At 43.7% G+C, this 22,372-nt stretch overlaps 1 protein-coding gene across 1 annotated transcript in view; it reads right to left on the reverse strand.

Annotated features, from left to right (window-relative positions):
* met (MET proto-oncogene, receptor tyrosine kinase) overlaps positions 1 to 22,372 on the reverse strand; it is a 54,060-nt gene that overhangs the window by 24,709 nt on the left and 6,979 nt on the right. Inside the window, exons 3-9 of the mRNA XM_026311778.1 lie at positions 8,864 to 9,067; positions 3,487 to 3,615; positions 2,906 to 3,079; positions 1,987 to 2,144; positions 1,267 to 1,381; positions 822 to 958; positions 244 to 408 (exon numbers count right to left, since the gene is read on the reverse strand). Coding sequence (XP_026167563.1) covers positions 244 to 408; positions 822 to 958; positions 1,267 to 1,381; positions 1,987 to 2,144; positions 2,906 to 3,079; positions 3,487 to 3,615; positions 8,864 to 9,067 — 1,082 coding nt within the window. The remainder of the gene's footprint in view (positions 1 to 243; positions 409 to 821; positions 959 to 1,266; positions 1,382 to 1,986; positions 2,145 to 2,905; positions 3,080 to 3,486; positions 3,616 to 8,863; positions 9,068 to 22,372) is intronic.

Raw genomic sequence — 22,372 nt, forward strand, 5'->3', positions numbered from 1 at the left:
CTGTTAACATTAGCGGTTTAGCCACTCGTCACCTCCCACTTGTTTCCTCCTGCTATAAAACTAAAGCATTAATCTGTCTCAGCTCATCCACAGATATTCTTCGTCAAACTGCTCAAATGTGGAGGAAATATGTTGTGCTGACATTGACAAACAGTGATATCTAAACCAGTCCTGCAGCTCAGCACTGAGCACAACACAGAGGAGCAGTGTTTGAGAACCCCACTCTGAACGGATCTGACTAACCTGACGAAGGAGCGTGAGGGCTGGATGCTGTTGATGATGGGGTCTTGGTTGTAGGTGAACAGCATGGGGGCGTGGCGCTCCACCGAATCCACCGTCAGCTTCACGGGTTGCTCAGAGGGAACGGCATGTGGAGGCGTCTTACAGGTCAGCATGGTGGGTGACAAGCTGATGGAGGTGGGCAGGATGGGGGTCGCAGGGTGAAGGCAGTGAGCAAACACACAGGACATATATTGTTGTGTTAGTTGCACAGTGGTAGCCATTGTCCGACCCACTATTCATGCATTTCTCCTGCAGATAATTCCTGATAAATCCTGCTTCAATGGAAAAAAACAGGATAAGGAAAAGAGAGAAAAATCTGAGGAAGAGAATGAATGAAAGAAAAACATTTGCCCAGTCTTCTACTACATAGGTGAAATGTTCCCCAGAAATTACAATAAGGCCAATACAAATTCATTAGTAGTAAAAACAAAAACAACTCCTGTACATTTACACACAGAAAAAAGAAAACAGGAAGGAGCAGAGAAAATAGAGGACAGATATAGATTACAAGAGATAAATGAAGACTGCTGTGAACTGACCTCTGGATTTTACAGACTGCTTTCCCTACAGTCACCTCCTGCTTGTTTCCAGTATCCAGGGAGGATCCTCTGATGGTCAGCATGGTGTTTCCTGACTTCGGCCCAAATGTTGGGAAGATTTCATGGATCACTGGGTCCTGGACACAGACAACCAGGAAGTTTTACCAACTCAGACTTACCTGCCAGTGTTTTTCTTAGACTGTTGTTAGAAGAAAATGTCTTCGTAAATTAGGCAACAATACAGTTTGAATTTAACAAAATACTTAATAAAACACTGTTTTTGGACTTTAACGTGAACTTAAATTCAGCAAGTGAACATTTTGGAGATACAGTTAAGTTTTTATTGGGTTTCTCTTTTACTACAAAGTCCATTCATGAGGCACTTGCATGGAAGAGATTACATTTTTCCAATAAAACCAAAACGAAGCAAAAGGACACTTCTTACCACGAAGGTGAAGCCCTCCACCTTGGCTACCTTGTGGCCAGTGGTGACCTTCACAGTGTGTCCTGAAGGGGTGAAGTTACCGCTGAACACCGGGGAGCACTGGATTTCAGTCCACCTAAACAAGATCCCGCCAAACAACACACAGACCAGGCATTATACCCTGCCACAGCCACCCGGCGTTCATCCTAATTCAATGATCATCTACTACATGGCCTGAATGCACAAAGAGGTGATTTTCATCTGGAATTGGGTAGGCAGCATTTTTCTTTTTTTCCTAATTTGTAATGAAGTTGTTTGGAGCAAAAAAAAAAAAAAAGGCTTCTGAATGGCACATGGTCCCATTGGATTTGGAAGACTGGAAAGTCTGGATGCAGCCATTTTTCCCAGCAATTTTTCAGTTAGGGGAGTCATGTGTTAAATGTGGTAGGAGAGAGGATGGGGGGCTCCTTAACATTCTTTCTTCAACACAATAACCCCATTAAAACTGCTCTGCCCCTATAGGATACCAGTGTATGGGTGCCTCTATCTTGTAAAACACCCACCAGTCAACGCACACTGGCTGTCCCTGCCTCTCAAAGGTGGCTTTTCAGATACTGTGCAGGAACAGTATTATTTGTGCAGCATATGCACAAACACACGACACATTAACATGTAATCTGTTTTGTAAGATGTGGAAGCTGTATAATCCCTAAAAAAACAGAAACACACACACACACACACCTGTTGATGTTCTCTTGTCGGGGTAGTTTGCAGGGAGCGCCTGCCACCTCCACAGTCACCAGTGAAGCTTTGAAACTCTCCGTCTTGTCAAAACCAAAGTTGCGTCCGCAAATGGTGACCACTGTAGAGCCTCGTATTGGCCCAGAGGTCGGATAAACCTAATGCATGCACAAGGAATATTTTCATTTTGTAGGTGTATTCATCGTAATACTACTATAAAGTGTATGTTGACACCTGTTTCTAACTGTTTTGGACATAGACAAAAAAATATTGCAATATTGTGTAGTTTGTATTGTTTTTGTAACATTTCATTGGCAACGTTTCCCACAGAATAACATCAGAATTTGACAACATCTTATAAGTGAGTGTTGTGTCAGAAACACCCATGCAAACTTTCTATAGCTCTACTGTGAAAATGCCCCGTTAAAGCAGAGAGCTGTCTTTACTGGGCTTGTCTTGGGCAGCAGTGGTAGCTGTTGTTGGCTTTTCTTAAATGGAGACAGTGGACCACCATGGGGTGCAGCAATAAAGTCCGTGGGAATGAACAGCAGCCAGTCTGAGTTCAGTAACGAGTGTGTTAAACAGGACAGCGCTGCTTTTCCCATTACTACCAAACACAGCACAAACACACATACACAGGATCAACAGACTGGTTATATGCACTGTTCTTGGAAAGGGAGGGGTGAGACGAGAGCTTGAACAAAGTTTGAACTCGACATGATGTGATCACATGATCGCTGCTCCCTGCTTTATATTCAGGTTGTTTGCGGTGTTGAAACGGTGGTGAAGTGAACCATAAAGAACTGATGGGATTAAACACACAACTCATATTTGTCAAGTAAATAAGGAAAGAAGCTGGTGACAAAAATGTGACCTTCCCACCACAGTGATCATTACGGTAACGAGTGACTGTAGTTACCTTAGTGATGACAGGTGCGCAGTAGTCCTGGGTCCAGGTGGAGGAGGGACACTGATTGGCTCTGGTGCAGCGTCCGTCACACCAGCCACATTCTGTCACTTTGGATGACAGCAAACAGGAAGTACAGGTGGTCAGCTGATCACAGCCAGGGCCAATCAGTGGGACCTTCGTGATCTATAACAACGACATAATTGGGGAGTGGGGGGCATAATCATAATCTTCCCACACCAAAACACAACAGCTCTTGAAATTAAAGTCAAAGTCAACATAGGAAATTATGGTCCTAGACCCATTAGGTTGCAGATCCCTGATCTTCAGCCTTCAGGAACAATATTCTCCTTTATCTGTTGGTTCTGCTCCACATTCACCGTTAATGTCAAAGTATTTTTGTGAACAAATCCAAAAATATCGCAAACATTACGTTCTTGTCTTGCTGCTATTTATTTAGATATAAACACAAGACGGAGGTTAAACTGAATGTTAACAGTAGCAACCTTTGTCCTACATGGTGTAACATCTTTCAAAGCACTTCTCATTATCGTCAAAGTATTGGTGTCGTGTGTCTGCGGCTCCAAACACACCTTGTTTCCTGTGGCCATTAGCAGCGCTCCATCTGAGTGGTCGCCATCAAGCAGCGCCACACTGGCAGTGACAGGTCTTGAGTCCAGGTGGACGTTGACATGAGGAGAAGCAAATCGGGAGAAGAGCACCTAAAGGAGGGAGGCCACATGACTGTAATCATCTTAACGGGCATGTATTATTGGCAGTGGCAACAGGTTGTCATAAGTCTGGCACAGCTGATACTGAGTGTAACTGAGAGGATTCTGAATACGACAGGAAGTTGGCCAGAGATGAGATTCAACAAAAACATCAAGCACACACACATCTCAAATATGAATAACAATATAAATACTTATTGAGACACTTTCCTCACCAATAAACAAATGTTACTAGAGGCCAGCACCAGATTCAAAGCACAATCTAAGCAGTAAGCTTTAAACCAGGCAATTAGGCAGCTCAGGCATCAAGTTATTAGGATGTTATTAGTTTTTTTTTTTTTTTATCTGGCACTAGCACATGAGTCAGATGAGGACACCTGGATAAAAGCTGGGATTATCTTCACCTGTCAGCAATGTTTTTCACTGTTGCTGTGTTTATTTGGAATACCTCCCAATGTTGTACACTGATACGCACCATGAATTAAATAAGAGGGAAACACAAACCAAGCCTCGAGGATAAAAAAAAAACTGGAAGACACCAACAAACCTTTTGGCACTGCACCAGCAAACCCTGACTGTAAGCTGAAGAAGGAATAAGATCCAAACTGTGTCATGGTTGCATGAGTAATGCCTTCACTGAAGTTTGATTTATTATAAATGGATCCATTGTGTAACCTAGTGTTGCAATGAGGCTATTTCACGAGTAGTGTCCAGTCCCGGGGTCATGGTCAAAATAATGGCCCTGTTCACTGTAGACATTTTCAATTGTCAGAGCATGAAAAGTACAGCTGTAATGAAAACCACTAATGATGTGTCTATTTTATTTAGGTGTGTCAGTAAACCACCCCAGTGCGCCTACATAATCAGGCCTCTTGCCCTAGCACAACAAACTGGGTTGCAGCCATTATTACTGTTAGGTAAGCCTGCGTTTGACAGGTGACAGGTGTTTGATCAGCAACTGTTTTGGTCATATTTTCTCACAGGCTGGAAAACGAAACTTAAATACATTTAACCTTCATGAAAATCATTTTTGTACTGACTTTCCATCTTTTGTAGGATGTTTGTGTAGTTAAAATGTGCAGAAGTTAGCTTTTCTTTACTATCAACAGTTGGCTTGGTAACTTGCACACAGCACTTCTGGAAAGGTGATCTGGCGACTAGTCTGCTAGCTAAAAAAATGCAACATGTTAATCAGATGGTTTTGGAGTTGCTGAAAGGCATATATTTAGTGTTTCAGCAGAACCCGTCTTTGTGCTAAGCTAGCGTTCTACACCTACCTCTGTTCCAACACAACATGGGTCCAGTAATCGGCTAGATTCAACCTTCACTTAAAACCGGACTGAGTTTGCAATCAGAATCTGGATTTTTCTCACAACAGGAAGTTAATATACTTTAAGTTAAACTTACATGCCGATTTGTATGAGAAAGCTGTGAACGTCTGACATAGCTGAGGGTGCTGAGAGACTAGTTTTATGGCACAGTACACAAAGATGCTGCTGCTGGCGGAAACACTGTGTTCTCTGACGTCTTCTCAGGTGCTTCAGACACAAACACACTCAAGGGACGCCTGCAAGTATGCAATACACGCATTCTGCACAAAGACTTGTCTTCATAACACATGGGGCCATTTTAGTGACTTACATTTATTTCCTGGGGACTTACTCTAACCCTAACCATAACCACTACCTGCCTAACACTAAAGCAAGTTGATTTATATGGTGGGGCAAGCTTTGGTCTTCACAGGGAGGGAGTCCCCACATGCCACCGTGTAAATATGTTTCAGTCCCCACAATGTAGGAAAAACGTACACACACACACACACACACATACACACAGGCACAAACACTTTTCAATAAAACACACATTAGCATATACACACATGCACACTGACACAGAACTTTCCATTTGTTTTCAGTCTGTCCCACTCACACACTCACACACTCACACACTCACACACTCACACACTCACACACTCACACACTCACACACTCACACACTCACACACTCACACACTCACACACTCACACACTCACACACTCACACACTCAGTCAACACACCTGGAACTGCATTTATCATTTGTGGTTACGCTGCAATTACAGGGCTGGGAGCAAACAGAACAGGGTCCCTTAATGGCTTGTGCGGTTGTTTCGCTCACATGACGCCATTTAAATTTCTACCCTTCTCGCCGCCAAAACACACGGCTGTGTCAGGATGGCACTGCAACGCAATGTATCCTCAAAAACAAAGCAATGCTCTACGGTGTCAGCAAAACAAATTGCACACAAATAGTACAATAGATCACACACCTGGCTGCATGGAAAACATCAACGGGGCACTGCAGGGATGGGAATTATGGTATGTATAATTTATTGTACTTGCAAAATAGACAACACGCTTTTCCCTCACCCTGTTATTGTAGTTTCTGAGTGTCAGAGCATCCAGTAAATAGCTAAAATAATTTGCATTGTTAACATTAAATGTGATTTTCTCCTGGTTGGCTGATACAGCGGTTGACATCGCCTCACCCTAGGAAATGCCTTGTTTTCCAGCGTCATTCCTCCCACTGTTTGAGCCTCATGATCAACGTTAGCTTTGTAACAGTGAGTATAATGGGTGGCTTTCCTCTGGGGACGAAGCCATACAACAGGCATCTCTCTGGAGGTAATAGCAGTGTAAATTACAGCTTATTGTATTAAACAGGCGGGGGGAAGTTTGGCCTATAAACACACCACTGTGTTATTCCCACAGTGGTCCAACTGAAGCCGAGGGAAACACTTGCTGAGCCAGAACGGAGTCCATCAGGGAACAACGCTGTTTTTCTTTCACTGCCTCTAGTCTATTTTCCCGCTTGTCCTGTCCATTGGGATTGAAAAGGAAGCTGATAGGCAAGAAAAGTTAACAGGTTCATTTTATCATACTAACAATGACCTGCCAAAGCAAAGACGACCACCTCTCACAGATTCTTGTTGCTGCTTAGTTGCAGAGGGTCAAGTGCCCGGACGGGAAAATTCAGGGCCCGGAAACTGAACGAGACATGGCAGTCACATGTTACTGTCACATTCCTCAGACGTCATTTCTATCTGTGATAACAGACAAAGCATATACTGGAAACATGGTGCCACATTTACTTGGAAACATAAGTGATCAGGTTAAAAAACTAAATTATCCATCGCTGTCCAGCTTTTCCCCTCCAGGTCCTCTCTGATCATTCCAGTCCTTCTCCCTTGCATTTCATCTGTTCTCTTGACTCATAAAATTCATTTTCTTTCCCCTGGTTTTTGCCCGTGCAAGTTTTTAAACTACATTTCATGTTTTGTCTTTTCCCTTCCCTCTTTGTCACTCTTAATTTCTCCCTCTTGGTCCATCTTTCTTTAGCCTCTCTTTCTATCAGCTCAGACCACCCCCCCACCCCAGTTTGACTCTGTCAGGGCAGAAACACACACAGGCCAATACCGGCTGCCAAAATTACACGACTACGAGCTATAAAATGTTACTAAATATCCATGTGGAATTCACTCTTTCCATAAACTCACACACACACACACACACAGAAGGCAAAAACATTCTTATCAAGTCCTTTTGAAAAGTTTTCTTTTCTTAAAACCAGTGAAACAATCTGTAAGTGCAGCGAAGCAATAAGTTCATTTTCAACTTTCTCCATTTTAAGTCAGTGTAAAAAGTATTTTCTGAAGTTCTGCTGGTCTTCCCTTCAGTGAAAGGAAAAGAACTTCGGCCAATTCAGCCAACCACACAAACAAAAAAGACCAGAGGGACGGTCTGAGAGGGAGGGGGGGGGGGGGCTGCTGGTAGAGAAACAGGCAGCAACAGCTGCACAAGACGCTCAGTGAGTAAAAAAATGCCGTGTGAGGGAACGTGTCATCGAAGCCCGCCGTTCACCATTAACGTGCCGTTTGGCGTGTAAGCTCCCTTGCACGCCACTACCACTGTTTCTACCTCCAATCCACCCTCCACCTCCCACCCCCACCGTCCTTTTTCCGTGCAGCTGTCAGACCCTTTTTCCACGTCCCTCTTGCTGTTTTTTTCCATGCACGACTTTTCATTCTTGTGTTTCAAAAACACGTGAGGTCATTCAGCTTTTACTTTATGCGTTTCATTCCATTCCAGTTTTTGCCTCAGCTCTGAACTGATGCAGTCAGTGCAATGTCACTCGCCACGCTCTGCTCTGCGGCTGCAACCACTGCATGCAGTAGTGCTGGCTTGAATGGATGGGCAAGCGGACCACATGAAAAGAGAAGGAAAGCGACTGCAGTGAGTCACAGTATGAGGCGCGGTTCCACAGGCTAGTCATTCCAAGTTAGTGAGGTTAAATGCCCCAGTGCCATATTCTGCCCTGACCATCATCTCTCATACAAGTCTTCAAAATAATATAATGCAACTAATGGACCTGCAACAAGCTGAATTCTCTGCAGGTGCACTGGCACTAAAAGCTAGAAAATGATGATCACATCTGCTGTGGATTAGAGTCTTGAAAATCGTAAACACATTTTCTCAATTAAGACACAAAAGATGTTTTTCTTACATCTAAGCAACATGCTTCAGTGTCTCCACTTAAAAGACAGCTGTCTGTGTCCAAGAAAATCTATTTCCACCACATTCCAATGGCCCAGACTTTCTGAATAAAGACCTTGCAGGTCTGATTCCGTTAGGCATCATCTCACACTGTCCTTTAATCAAGATGTGTCTAAAGGTTCATACTATGAGCCTCTAGTCTCTGTCTCAGATTATTTCAAGATATGCCAGGACTGAATTCCACTAAAACTGAAGAATCAACAGAGACGGGTCATGTCAGAGGCTGAAAAGAGCTAAAATGATTAAAAAGTTGGAATCCACTGTTGGTTTATACCCTGATAAGCAACATGGACTGTTTGCTCAGATGGCAGGTCTGGAACGTGGACATTTTGGAGGCTCACTGAGCAGAGGTCAAAGGTAAGCAAACTGTGCAAACAGAAAGGTCCTGGTACTTGGTCTGGTCCTAGTTTGCTCCCAACCTGTTTCTGGCAGAGGCACCTGCAGCCGACTGTGTGTTGTGCTTTCGGCAGCGAGCTTTCACTCCTCACGTACCAACATCCTGCTACATTCACATAAACAATGACGGGGAAACCGCACCGCACGCTGTAGTGCAAGGCTCTCTGTTTACGCCATTATGACATTCCTGCCAGTCTTTTAAAGGTCCTCACTGCAAAAAGCAACAAGGAAAGTAGTGGGTGAATTCTTTACCTGTATGTGTCGTCCATCGGTGGTGCCCAGGTACGCCACTGCACGCCCATTCACTGGCACCACGGTGATAGAGGTGACCAAGGTGTTTGTCAGCTCTTTGTGCCAGTACTCTAACCTCTGGACGAACTGGGTCACCTGCAGGCGGTACTTGCCCTCTTTCCCTTCGTGGATTCCCTCATGTGGGTCACAGTCATCTGATGAGCTCTGCAGAGACGGCAGGGAGAGAATTCAACGCTCAGGAAAAGAAACAGGCGCGTGCTGTTTGTGTGTGTCTACGGGCATGATAATGATATGACATAAGGAGTGAAGACAGGTTGCTAAGTCATCGGTGTGGTGATGTTTTCCTTCTACAAATGACTAAACTTGCATAAAAACACAATTATGGAGAGAGCAGGAAAGACAAAAATTTGATAATGCACTGTTAACCATACTTTCTGGGAATCATCAGCAAAATTGAATCACTTTGTCCAAACAGCTTGCTCTCCTAAAAGTACTTGCTATACAATATCATGTTGAACTATCTGCTTTCATACGTGGCCTGATGGGGGAGGGTTAAGAGCCAAACCTCCTAAGCCCCTCTTAGCTCCTCTTTCATCAGCCCGTGCTCGTAATGGAGGGCTCAGTGTGATACTGTAGTACTTCTAGGGCACGAACATGCTTTGTTGAATGGAAGTTTGTGGACGCCAGGATTTCATGGGAAAATGGCAGAACACTTTCATGCTGTTTTTCATTCCATGAACAAATTTTTCTCTCCCCAACTGGACAACCCCAATTTTTCTCTCCTTCTGCACCCGCCACTTTCTCTACTTGCACCTCCTCGATTTGAGACCCAAAATCTGTCAGTCCAGCCCCGCTCTCTGGCTTTCAAACATCGCTGGGTTGTGCAGATTGTTATGTCTGGAGCCTTTGGAGCATACAGTAAAAGTACACACTGTGGACAGAGCTGGATTCAGCGCCTTTTCCCTATCAATAACCCCCCTCTCTGCTCTTACTGCTGCAGCTCTTTTTGTGTTTAGTCACGGCCTCCTGTCCCAGCCTCAGGTTTCATTAATTATTAATGACCCACAGGGTGGCGGGCCTCTTGTGGCTTTTAAGGTCCTTGACCTGGCCGCTTGACCGGGCCTGAGCTTTCTGTTGTTTTCTCAGCTTCAGTGGATGATGACCTCTTAACTGAAGTCCCAGGGACGGGGGGTGTAGTACAGGTAGGAGGATTCGCATCACTTGTGGACGTCTTTATTCGAATGGTCTCACGGTGCCATTAGTGCGTACAGTTGTAGCAGGAAACTGCTACCCCTGAACGCTTTGCTTGTCTCGCAGAGACATTTGTGACCTGAGTGGTGAACTCATGTTGTGGCCTAGAGGGTAAAATAAAAAACTGCTATTACTCCATTAACCAAAGTAAGGTTGAATCATTCACACACTGTGTACTGAGGCAATTACTTTCGGTTTGTTAGAAACATGCTGCCTCATTTGTGTCGTGTAAATCTCAAAGGCAAGTTTTGCAGAAGAGACGAAAAAACGGTGAAGCAATAGATCAAGATAGTTTCTCTCTTAGTGACGTTACAGAGCTGAGACGAACAGGACGGCATGATGAGGAAGCCAGAGCAAACTGGCTAACTGTCAAGCATGCAGCAACAAACCTTGGTTAAATTAAATGTCCTCAAGGCCAGTGGCTGCAGATAGAGAGACAACGGGCAAGTCAAAGGCAGGGAAAATGTGGAGGAAATTGAAAGCTGGCAGAAAGGTTGGATGATTTTATGCCAAACACACAGCTGGGAGGTGGTGCAGCCAGCTGATCTGCACTGAATTACTCAGACTTAAAGAGAAGAGAAATAGAGCAAACCGGATAAAGAAATGACAGAAACTGAAATGGAACTGGATTAAAAAAAATATGGACACGTAGGAGAAGATGAGGGTTGGTGTCTGCTCAGGCAGATGAAACCTCTTCACCTTCACAGTGTCAAACTACAGCCGCACATTTGGTCTAAAATATGATCCACTTTCAGAACAGGATGGCAAATCCTCGGCACATATGAAGAACATGGGAATCTGCCAAAACTGTTTGCACTTTTCAAAACCACAGCAGCAAGAAGTGTCAACGCTACAGAGATTATGCCACACAGCTTAATAAACAGGCCCAAGGCTGATTATTTTCAGAGCAAACAAACGGGACTTTGGGTTGTTTGTTGAAGTGGATCAGGACGATGGGAGAGGGAACTGAAAAGGTCTTGGAGGCATTCCTCTGCCACTGCTAAAGTATTCTGTAGGATCAAGGCAATGAAACTGGACAGTGGAAAGGCTGTTTTGACAGGCTGCGTTTGAAGCTGTGCTGCTGTTATCCTTGGCTGTTTCTTGGCTCGGAGACAAGAGTCTTAGCGGAAACCGCACAGACACTGCCATGAAGACAAACGGGCTCCTCTTACACAAAGTTTGATACGTCACTTAAACGTGTGCAAATCTATATATTTATTAAGAATCAATTAAGAAACTTATGTTTTAATGTTTAAAGCAACTTCTATTGAAATGTCAACATTTCAGTGAAACGCTGTCCAGTTTTCACAGCTGTCTCATCATCCTTTTACCTGCAGTTTCAGTACTGAAGAGTTTTGTACTGATGGTAATTTTGGTTTTTGATACTTCATGCTTTTATAGTCCAACAACATGAATCAATAATCCCATAATAATTGTCATAATTTCTTTATTTAAATAAAAACAGTTTCTATTTATTTTTTTAACTTAAAGCAAATATTGTACCTTTCTCTTACATTCATCTTTTGGGAGATTTACGGTGCTGGCAAGTGGTTCCTGATGTTTTACATCTTTCAGGCCATTTTGCGACCGTGTCTTTCAGCTGTAGAACAGGCACCGTGGGGCAGATATGTGAGCTAGTGTACACCTTTTGCCCCATACTTAACCAGCAGCCATTGTCCCCAAAACAACGGCGTGGCGATAGGGTTTCGGTGCTGTGGGGCTCTCGAACCCTTGCAGCGCCGTTCAGGAGAGTCAAGGGGGGGTGAAAGGTGATCCGCGTGGCCTAATGTCGTTTTCATACTCTCACTCTGGCCCCTGGGTCTCGTGTGAATAGACACACTAATGCCTGAATTATAAACTGTGGACTGGGTTACTGGCAGCAGAGGCTCTGGATGCAAATACTGCCACTGCAGTGCCAATACAGGGAAAGGCTCTTCTTTTGCTAATGTATATTGTGTATATACATATACATTGTATTGCAGAGTAGGTAGAGTTGCACACATGCACACACCCATGGAGTCTGCCTTGTTGCTGGTTGCTCAGCAGACTCTCTCACTGGAATAACAGACCTTTGACCTCAGGATCACTTGCACAATAGTGTGCTCTAGACAGCGGAGAGGTTTGGTTGTCATTGGGGTGTGTGGAAATGCATTTTTTGGAGAAAGTGAAATGTAAGGCATGTGGACTGCACATATGGGTTCATACTTGTGTGTGTGTGTATGTGCTGGAGGTAGCGTACTGTTGCAGTTATGGCACGCCACACACAACAGCTCTCCACTCAGGGTGCACGTTACTCTGCAACCTGACTCTCAGTAGCTGTAATAACCATAATCTGTGTGTGTGTGTGTGTGTGTGTGTGTGTGTGTGTCTCTAAGTTCACAGGTGGCTGGTTGCACCAAGCATGTGCAGTCATGTGTTAATGTGTGTTTGCATGTGTGTGTGTGTTGCTGTAGGAGACTGCTGGGATGTCAGGGACAGTAAAAGGAGTGAGAGAAGCTGACAATAAGGCGAGGACAGACCCCGGCACTCAGAGCAACTGGTCTCGCCCTTAAGGTCCCCCCACCCCACCCCACCCTCCCAGCAGACGCCAGGCAGGACTGCAGCTTTGTTTATAATGGACCCCTAAAGCGGGCAGGAGCACAGACAGAAAATGGTCTCACACATAAACAGGTCCAGCAGAAGACAGGCAGATTACAGCAAGACCAGAGAAAATGTAGGACGTACTTGAAAAAAGCATGTAACTAAATAAGGACTGTAAAGGTTCAGTCCAGAAAATCTTTTTGTAGACTTTATGATTTAGTACTGACAATTTTGATACATCATTGTGTAATCAGTGTTTTCAAGGGCAGGGTTTAATCTAATAAATAAAGCCTGCAGACAGTGGAAACTTTACACAGATATGCTTCAGTTTTGAAAACACTATTTCAAACTCCTTTGGCACATCTGATTCCAAATTCGGACTTGCAGCTTCGCACTAAATAACTAAATCTGTGCTGTTTTGTAAAGTTCATAGAGTGGGACACACATGGTATGTATGAGTGATATGTATTTTACTTCCTATTTCCCCTCATGCTTTGAACATGACCGGATGTCTCCACAGATAATACACATTCCCTGTGGCCAAAACAACGTGATCTTGGATTCATTGAGTCGTTCAGCATGTATGAACGTTCTCCAGAATAGACACTGTTCTAGAAGTGACAGTCATCGTGGTGTCACTTCCCGTGTGCTGTCTCGGTGCAGCGATGCAAACAGCTAGAGGTTTCTAAAATCACTGGTTTCCAAAACACAACCTTCATGTAAAATTTCACAACTGTCGTTTGGCAGCAGCGACTCCTGGAAGCTCTTTGCTCTGTGGACGAACGGTGAGTTAGAGCCAGATAAGGAGGCGGCAGGCTGCACACGGAGTTTGGTGAGTTTCCCAAGATGAAAAGTTCAACCTAGAAGATCATGGTTAGGTTAACACACGTGTGAGAGAATGGCAGCACCTCCGTGGTGTCACGAACACACTTTCACCGTCGCCAATTCAACGCTTACAGGCTCACTGTTATGTTAAGGTTATCTCAGCTTCTGCTTTATCAAATTTCCCACAACTTTACTGAAGATTAATGCTCATTTAACCAAAACATATTCAAGATGCCCCATGACATACAACTAATCACTTCCTTTGCACATTTCTGACCAAACCAAAAAACTCTCACACACTCAGCATGGGAGCAGAAAATAAGATCCCATTGTTTCATGAAAAAGTCGGAGTATTTAAAACCTCCTCCTTTCCTCAGACCCCTCCTGTGTTAAACTTTGCCCTCTTGCCCACCTACTCTCCTCATCCCCTTCAATTCTTCTCTTTACTGAGCGCCTTCCTCTCTTTTTTCTATTTCCTTTACGTCGCTACACACGTCCACAGTCCATTCTCACAGTTAAATAAGCTGCTGTGTGTGTGTGTGTGTGTGTGTGTGTGTTTGGGCAGCTTCCAGCCTCTCAGCGCCACTAAATCTCTTTTAAGTATATAAAACCTGGCTGTTTGAATGATGACCCTGCATCCCCTGTCTGCTCTGCCTCCAACGAGAGAGAGACTGAAGTATCATCTCTGAGAACCCAGTTCACGCAGGAATGATTTTTTATCACTGCTTGACACAGCAGCTTCTCTTCCTGCATGTATCAACATATTTTTCTCCTTTTCTTCTCAGAAACCTAGGATTTATGCAATTCAAAACAACGAGGAAGAAAGATGAACTGCTGAGTTCAGCGATTGGAGGCCAAGAGACACTATATCTCCTGTATCTGCCAAGCTCTTTGATTCCAACTCATCCTAAAAGGCAACGGCACTTTCTTAAGATGAGCTTTGCAGAGTTGCCCCTCAGATCCACAGTTCGGTCAGACTGACACAGTAGCTGCTGTTACAGTCTGCAGATCAAAAGCAACTGGATAGGTCAACTCCTTCATACATTCTTACATCCACAGATATGTGATGTTAAGACAGAATGTTTTCCACATGGAAAGGTTTCTATAATTATTGGATTTCTGTGGGATTTACGTAACAGATGGGTCTTTACGTTGCACTAACTGCACAGCTCTTCTTATTCTAGGTGTTTCATAAAACCTCCTGACGTACGAGACACATTGCACCACATCAACCCTCATGCTTGGCTTGCATTTTACGCAGGACACATACAGTGACACACTCCCGCTGCACTTCCTGACTTTTATTTCTTTAAGGTTGGATCAATTTGTGACATCTGCTGCTGCAGAGCCCCTCTCTGTACTTACTGGCTGCTTGTCATGGACTGAAAAGCTCATTCCATGATCACATTTTTATTCTAATGTCCAAAACTCATTTAGAAATGTCAAGTGGGCCAGATATTATATTTAGTTTGCATTGTAGGCTGCTGTTCTACTGAGTGTAGGACAGGTGTGAACTGCTAAACCTTTGTTCCTCCACTTCATCCTATGAAAGAAACTACATTGCTGTGATGGGCTAACAGCACTAACTGATTAACGCCTGCAGGAAAAATCAATATCCTGTTGTTGTGGATGTGTCAGGTAGAAATGAGATTACACACAAACGTCTTAATTTGCCTGAGAAGCAAGTTGTCAATTGTTATTTAGCTTTTTTTGCTGAGCCACGGGGTTTCGTTAATCTTTTATTACTCAGTCCCAATCTGAGGACCAGGGATTGGAAACCACCGTTAAAGGAAGACTTAGTTAATGTGCTGCCTTTTTGTTTGGGATGCTCACGGCTCTAAAACCAGAAATAAGTCTTTGCTAATCTGGAATAAGCACAGCCTTATCTGAGATGATTTCACAAGGACCATTTCTGGGTAGACAGATCTCAGACATGTATATCAAAACGTGGGCAGATAAAACCAAAACTCTGCACTGCTGAGTGCAACTGCAGGTCTGTACAGAGAAGAATATATTCTTGGTGATTTCAGGAAATCCAAACCTTTAATCTCAGGGAGTTTACGTGCACACCAGATGAATGGGTGTAAGGAATGCAGTGATTTTTACGTGTAGCCCCCGAGGGCATTAAGTATAATGTGGATGAATATAGACGTGAACAAGCCTCAGCACCCTGTCCTAATATTTTCTGACTGCACTGTAACTAAATGGCTAATTTTCAGGGTGCACATGAGCGCCACATCATGCTTTCCTTTTCCAGCATGAATATTCCTCTCTCAGGACACTGTTTTAGAGAGTTAATGTCTTTCTGGGGTCAGATCAATCTCCAATCTGACAGCTAAGCACAGCACTTCAGTATACGCTGAAGCAGCTGCCATTCCTACATGTGCTCTTCATTACAGAGACACATGAACGTAAAGGAGGCCTGATTTAGTGTTGAGCCTGCTTTGGAGAGTTAGCACCAATCATCCACCGCATGACTTTATTAGCATTAGCATTACCCTCGGCCACTGATTACTGCAGTCATGGGGGGGTTTAGAAATGCAGCTGTTCTGCCATAACAGCTGAAAATGTCTTAAAAAAAAAAAAAAAACCCCAAAATAAAACTGGACCACGTTTGATTTGAGGTGAGGACATGCACACAAGGAAAAAGATACAAACTGACATTATTCATCCAAATCTCTCCTCTTCCAGAGTTCGTGCGTCTAGAATAATCAGATCCATCCACCGGTGCAGACGCTTGGCGGAATATTCACAGTGAAGATTTTCGCTGAGAGCAGAAATTCCCAAAAATGGCTCCCTGGGCCTTCTCGCTACCGTCTGCAGCTCTTTCACAGTATATTCATGACTATAAGCGTCTTTCTCTGCTTCTCATTTTTCTCAGCTATGAAAGGCAATTTTCTATGTTGGAGACAGGCTGAACTACGGGGGTCTAACTCATACATAAGGTAAAGAAGGGAAACGGCGGCTGGCGAACTGCAGCCCAACAGCAGCTGCTGAGGAGCAGCCAGATAACCTCAGGTTGTAAACAGCACCGGCCTGCACTTCAGCAGCAGGGCAGGTTATCAAACGAGGTCAACATGAGGTCTGAGTACGCGGGCCTCCTCATCGTAGTCACGTCCTGGAAGAGATGAGATCACTGGCAGTTGTACTCACAGTGCAGCAGATCAGAGCCAGATGAAGAAAACTAAACAAATGTGGCTGCAGAGAGTCTGCGACGTAACGTTTCTTCACGCAGAATGTACTTTACGTGGAGACCGACAAGACTAAAAACAAGGGAAACACAAAACTTCTTTTTGAAGTCACTATTAATTATTCCATGCATGGTGCAGGTGGCAACCATTTGTGCGCTTCAGTCTACACACTACATGATGAAGCAAACATCGTCCTCGGAGAGCTGACCCCGGGTGTAATAATGCATCACTATGACGTCCTCACACTCCTGGAAGTTGGCATCTGGCTTCACAGTGTTTCAGAGTCAGAGGTCTTACACGCTCGTACACATTCATCAAAGATCTTCAGGGATCAGGGATTGAAATTTTTGCTGCATCTGCTTGCACTCACATACTGAGGCACCAGGCCTGGAGCCAGAGTTTTTAATGCTCAGGACAGTGATTTCACGATGAATGCTTGGTTTTATGTTTGACTTTAAACCACTTTAACCACTTTAAAAGGTTTGCAGGTTACAGGGTGTGTGATGGAACCTCCAAAAACAGCAGCTTCTTGACTAGAAAGCAAACTGCAATCATATCTTCCCCAAAACAATATAAACAGCAATTTAGTCTGTGCCAACCTACAAACACAAAGTTTGCATTACTGTGAAAGTAAAAATAGCCAATAGTCGTGTTGGGAAAGTATTGCTCAGCTGTTTAAGACTTTCTTCTCACTCCTAAAACAAAACATTCAAAGGCGCCTTGGCAGACAGCAGCTCCCAGACAAAACCAGGTTTTTAGCCGTAAAACAAACAAATCATTTCCGAGAACAACTACTCGGCGCTCTCAGGTGTGAGCTTGCCTTCCTCCTTCAGTACGTGTCAAGCCAGGATCACTGATGAGGAGGATAAGATCAAAGCCTTCAGACAATCTCTGCAGGGTCCCGGGGACCGGACTAGATAGCTTCTCTGTTTGACCTGCATTGTTTGGGAAGGCAGCAGGGTGGTAAAAGCCATACAATTGTGCAGACAGAGAGATGGGGAGGAGGGTTTCTTTCTTTATTCACCTCCATTACTTGAGTACACATTCAGGCACAATCCTTTACTTCCATTGTGTGGGGATTACTGGTTGAATGGGACGGGGGGGGGATTAGTCCTCATCCGAGGTGAAACAATCCCCTGGAATGGCACGGTGTTAAAAATGTGGGTCCATGATTGTTTATCTGAGCTTTCAGGAAGAATGTTAAGAAGGTTGATAGTGTCAGACGCATCACTAGAAATTAAATGTTCAGTTTAACGCTGAATTCTAGTGGTGTCTGTAATTACAAAAGGTTTGGATTTCATTTTTCCAGGCTTTATCCAGACTGGTGGCTGCATCTCAGAGTGGTCCAGAAATTACAGAGTTGGTGGTTTGATCCCCAGCTCATCATCCTTCCACATGTCCCTGAGCAAAACACTGAACCCAGGATTTCTCCCAGTCATCAGCCCAGTTCCTCCTCTCGAGGCCTTAAAATCCCGTACAATTACAGCTGAGTTAACAAGCAACTAGGGCGAACTGGCCAGATGTTTCGGTCCATGTGTCTTTATGGCACTGGGGTCAACGACCAGGCTATGTAAATGAGCAACCTGCATATCGCCTTTTTAATGTAGTCACTACTGCAAGTACTAAACCTTGAGAAATAGGAAGATGAGGTAATCTTTTATTTCTGCCTCTCTAGTGTCCATGGCCAGAAGCCTGCTGGGATCAGTTGAAGCTCTAGTGAACTTCGTGATCATGAGCGTTTCAAAGAGCCAGAAAAAAAGCTTGAAGGATCCAGAGCCAAGGAAATGAGAGTGATCCGAGGTCGAGGTGAGGCTGCCGCTCAGCAGCAGGAGAAAAGGAGATTGCTTTTGGTCCTTCATTTAGAGAGCGGGGGCTGACAGATAAGCATCCACATGCCTCATTTCAATCGAAAGCAGAATATCACCATGTGGTGAAATAGAAGAGTAGGAGGCATGTCGCTGATTAGGAAATAGCTTCGGGGCCTTGACTCATAAGCTCAGCAGAGCGAAGATCCTCCACATTTGACACCAAACAAGTGTGTCATCAGTGGCTTCTGGAACCGCTGGCAAGTGCCTCTGTGCCGCTGAAGAACTTTAAGAAGTCCAATCAGAGATGAGTCTGTCAGCGGGTTGGTATCGGATGAAACGACCTCATTTGCAAAAATGTGTCAAAACACAAAGATGACATGAAGTATCATCAAGGACATTTCTGTAATTGGCACAAGTATCTTCTCCATCAACATGTGAGAACAAACTTCAAAATTCCCAGGAATGTTTGAACGTTTGATGATTGAAAACCACAAAACCAAAATGCAGATTAAAGAGAGAAAACAAGCTGAACAAATGACAGACACCTAAGAAAAATGGTTATTTTAACGACCAAGCGGTTGTTAGCAATGAAAGTCTTATCAGTGTGGACTAAATTTAACAGTATAGGCTGATGGCTGGTGGTAATTTCCCACTCTGCTTATTGGAAGACAGGTTGCAGGCACTGACGGTTTGTATGTTTACTACTCTACTCTTTATCTAGGGAACAAAGATAAGATGTGCACACAAAAGCCTGCATGCAAAAGGATTTACACACACTTTCAGCTTTCCAGCAAAACAAGAAACCAAACTCTCGAGCTAATGATTAACTCTGTGGCTTCAAAGTGAAACGCTGACATTCAATGTAAAATCATGCAGAAAATCGCCAGGAAATGCCTGCAGACGTGAGCAGACTCACGTTGACCTGATACCACTGAGGTGGACTGGTGATTTTGAAATAATGTTGCTGCAATGTTTGCATGACAGATTTATCTTCTGCTATCAAAGAATTAGGAAATCTGTTATTTTGTAAGGTGAATATAATGATCCAGTGTTGGCACGACTTCACTTCAGGGTTGTTTCGAGGGTGAACTTGATACCATGACGGGGCTTTGTGTTTTTTCCCTGATGTGTTGTGAGGATGGTTGTGGGCGCTGACCAACTCTCTGTACGCGCAGACAGACCTGCCTGGACACGGCTGCCAGGTGACGCAATGACGCACCTGAAGGTGGAGGGGCGGCCCTGAGTGACAGCACCACATGAAGCGTCCTGTGCTAAACATGCTAGTGGAGCCAAGGTCTAGTGAGTGGGCCTGAACATCCTGTGTGTTGAATATTGTTGGTGGACTGGAGAACATTTGGTCCTACATGCAGATCACAACTTTCCAAAGCCAAAGTTGACTTATGCAAATTGTTTGTTTGTCCAACCAAAAGCTCAAAACATAAAGAAAACAATTTGAAGAACTGGAACCAGTGAAGTTCTTTTCTTTTTCCTACAGACTTTGGTAGTTGTGTTCTGTTGATTTGATGCTTAGAAAAACAAGAACACTCGTCAACAATGAACGTGTTTGTTGAACTGTGCGGCTCAACAAACACCTGTGTGTGCAGACGTTGACACGTGTGTTGTGAGGGAGATAAATGCTGGTTACTGAAATGCCACAGCTCTAATTTTATTCTCAGCACAAACACACGCAGCCTTTATCAAAACTGAGACTTAGGGGAGTAACAAGAGAGGGACAGGACAGGACAGGACCGTAGTATTTTCATTCTTTTGTTGATTCCTGTACACTGCTGGAGACCTGCCCGCCTGCTGAGAGCACTGGGTTCTGCACTCGGCTTAGCGGTGGCACGAACAGGCTCGGGCATGTGGGACACAATCTGTGACATCAGCAGTTAAATAAATAAATAAATAAATACTTATAAAGGGAAGTGGAGCCAACAGTCTGCTAATTTTTATAATTTGAATGTTTATATTCATTCTACCTTCGGAGGAATTAGTGTCTTGTGCGACACGACAGAGATATAAAACCTGACACATCATTTCCTCTTGCACGTCTGTTGCACGTCTGTCTGTCCGTAAAGCAAAAGGGAAAACGTCTGGAGCTAAATCCACCATGACATGTTAAGAAAACCGTACTAATGCACCTTCTGGCTGCTACAAGTGATAAATGTTCATATGCTGCGTTTCATAAAGTATGTTCCACCTGTGCTGTGTTGTGTTGTAGCACCACATGAACAAAAACAAAGAATTTAAAGACACATGATGCCGATCTCCAAGATTAGATCACAAACATACATCTCATCATTCATCTTTTACTGCATCTTCTCTGGGGTGACATATATATATATATATATATATATATATATATATATATATATATATATATATATATATATATATATATATATATATAGCTTGCTGCTTCTTGCAAAACAAGTAAGTCCAGAAAATGACTTCCAGATTATGGTTGTATTCTTACTGCATGTGTCCCAGCCCCAGTAAAGCCTCCTGCTCTGTACAGCAGGTTCACGCAGCAGGAGGAGGTTTCCAGCAACAAATACCAGCTCAGTGATGGCATGAGCAGGCTCGGGCATGTGGCGCTCCAAACCGTGACATCCAGTGAAGAACCCACTGAATCTGCAGCACCACTGAGAGATTTATAGCATTAGAGGACAACTACTGTCAGACTGCTGTGGCTCTGGTGATCTGAAAGTCAGTGTGCAAAAAAAAAAAAAAACCAAAAAAAAAGCCCAAACTAGCAGTAGCAGTTGAACTGATGACTGATTAATCCATAAATGCTGTTATTACAGCACACCTGCTGTCACAGGAGATGTTGATTTTAAAGCTTCGACATGTGCAGTCCTTATAGGAGCTGCGACACACTCGTACTCCACACGTTTGTGAAGGTAAATAACATTTCACACGACAGCTTCATGTTAAAACTCACTACTGTTCCACACCTGTTAACACAATACACTACAATTCACCAGCATCAGAGAGCAACACCTCTGTAAAACTGTTTCAGCAACAACTGAACATTATCACCTCCACAAAGATGGATTTATTGCAGGACTGGTGCAATTTACTGCACCAGCTTTAGCCAGGTGTGTCTGATAAAACTAGCAAACTGAGTGGAGATTAGAAGCAGATGGACTAAGACTGAAGACACGACAGTTTGTTCCTATAGGAAATGTTGATAATTTGATGTTTTGGAGTTTTTAAAATCGTGAAGATCGTCTTTTTCTTCTTTATCTTTCTTATTTTCTCCTTCAGGAAAAACCTATAACTTTTTTTCTTTACTTAGCAAGTCTCAACTCTCACAATAAGTTCAGGAGTGAAGTTTGGCTGCAACCTGGCTTCTCTGCTTTTCCATGGCTTTTAAGAAATTTTCTCCATGTAGCCCAAGATTTGTCTTAATTAAGGCTTTACGATGTGAAGCAAGTGAGACAACTCTATCCTTTATCTGAATAAGGCAAATCTCCACAAAATACTTCTCATGGGAAAAGGGATAAAACAGTGGAACTGATTCTGTACAGAATATAGAAGACAGATAGTTTGGAGGAACCGAACGACTAAATAACCAAATAAAGTATCCACAACTGTCTGCATGCAATAAAGTCCTCACTGCACCATGCATCACTGTGCAACTGCAGGCTCACGTTGTTTACCAGCTTCATATGTGTGCAGTCTATCACGGCACTGATGCAAGTGCAAATAAAATGCACCCTTATCTTTTCCAGTTACCAAACAATCCTTGGAAGTCACATAACTGGATCTTAAGCTTGTTCATTAAAACTGAGCTAATTAAAATGACTGTCGCTCAAAAGCGTCTCCCAGTGGGAATTATATTACACACA

Source organism: Mastacembelus armatus, chromosome 6, assembly GCF_900324485.2.
Source record: "Mastacembelus armatus chromosome 6, fMasArm1.2, whole genome shotgun sequence".
Lineage (NCBI taxonomy): Eukaryota > Metazoa > Chordata > Actinopteri > Synbranchiformes > Mastacembelidae > Mastacembelus > Mastacembelus armatus.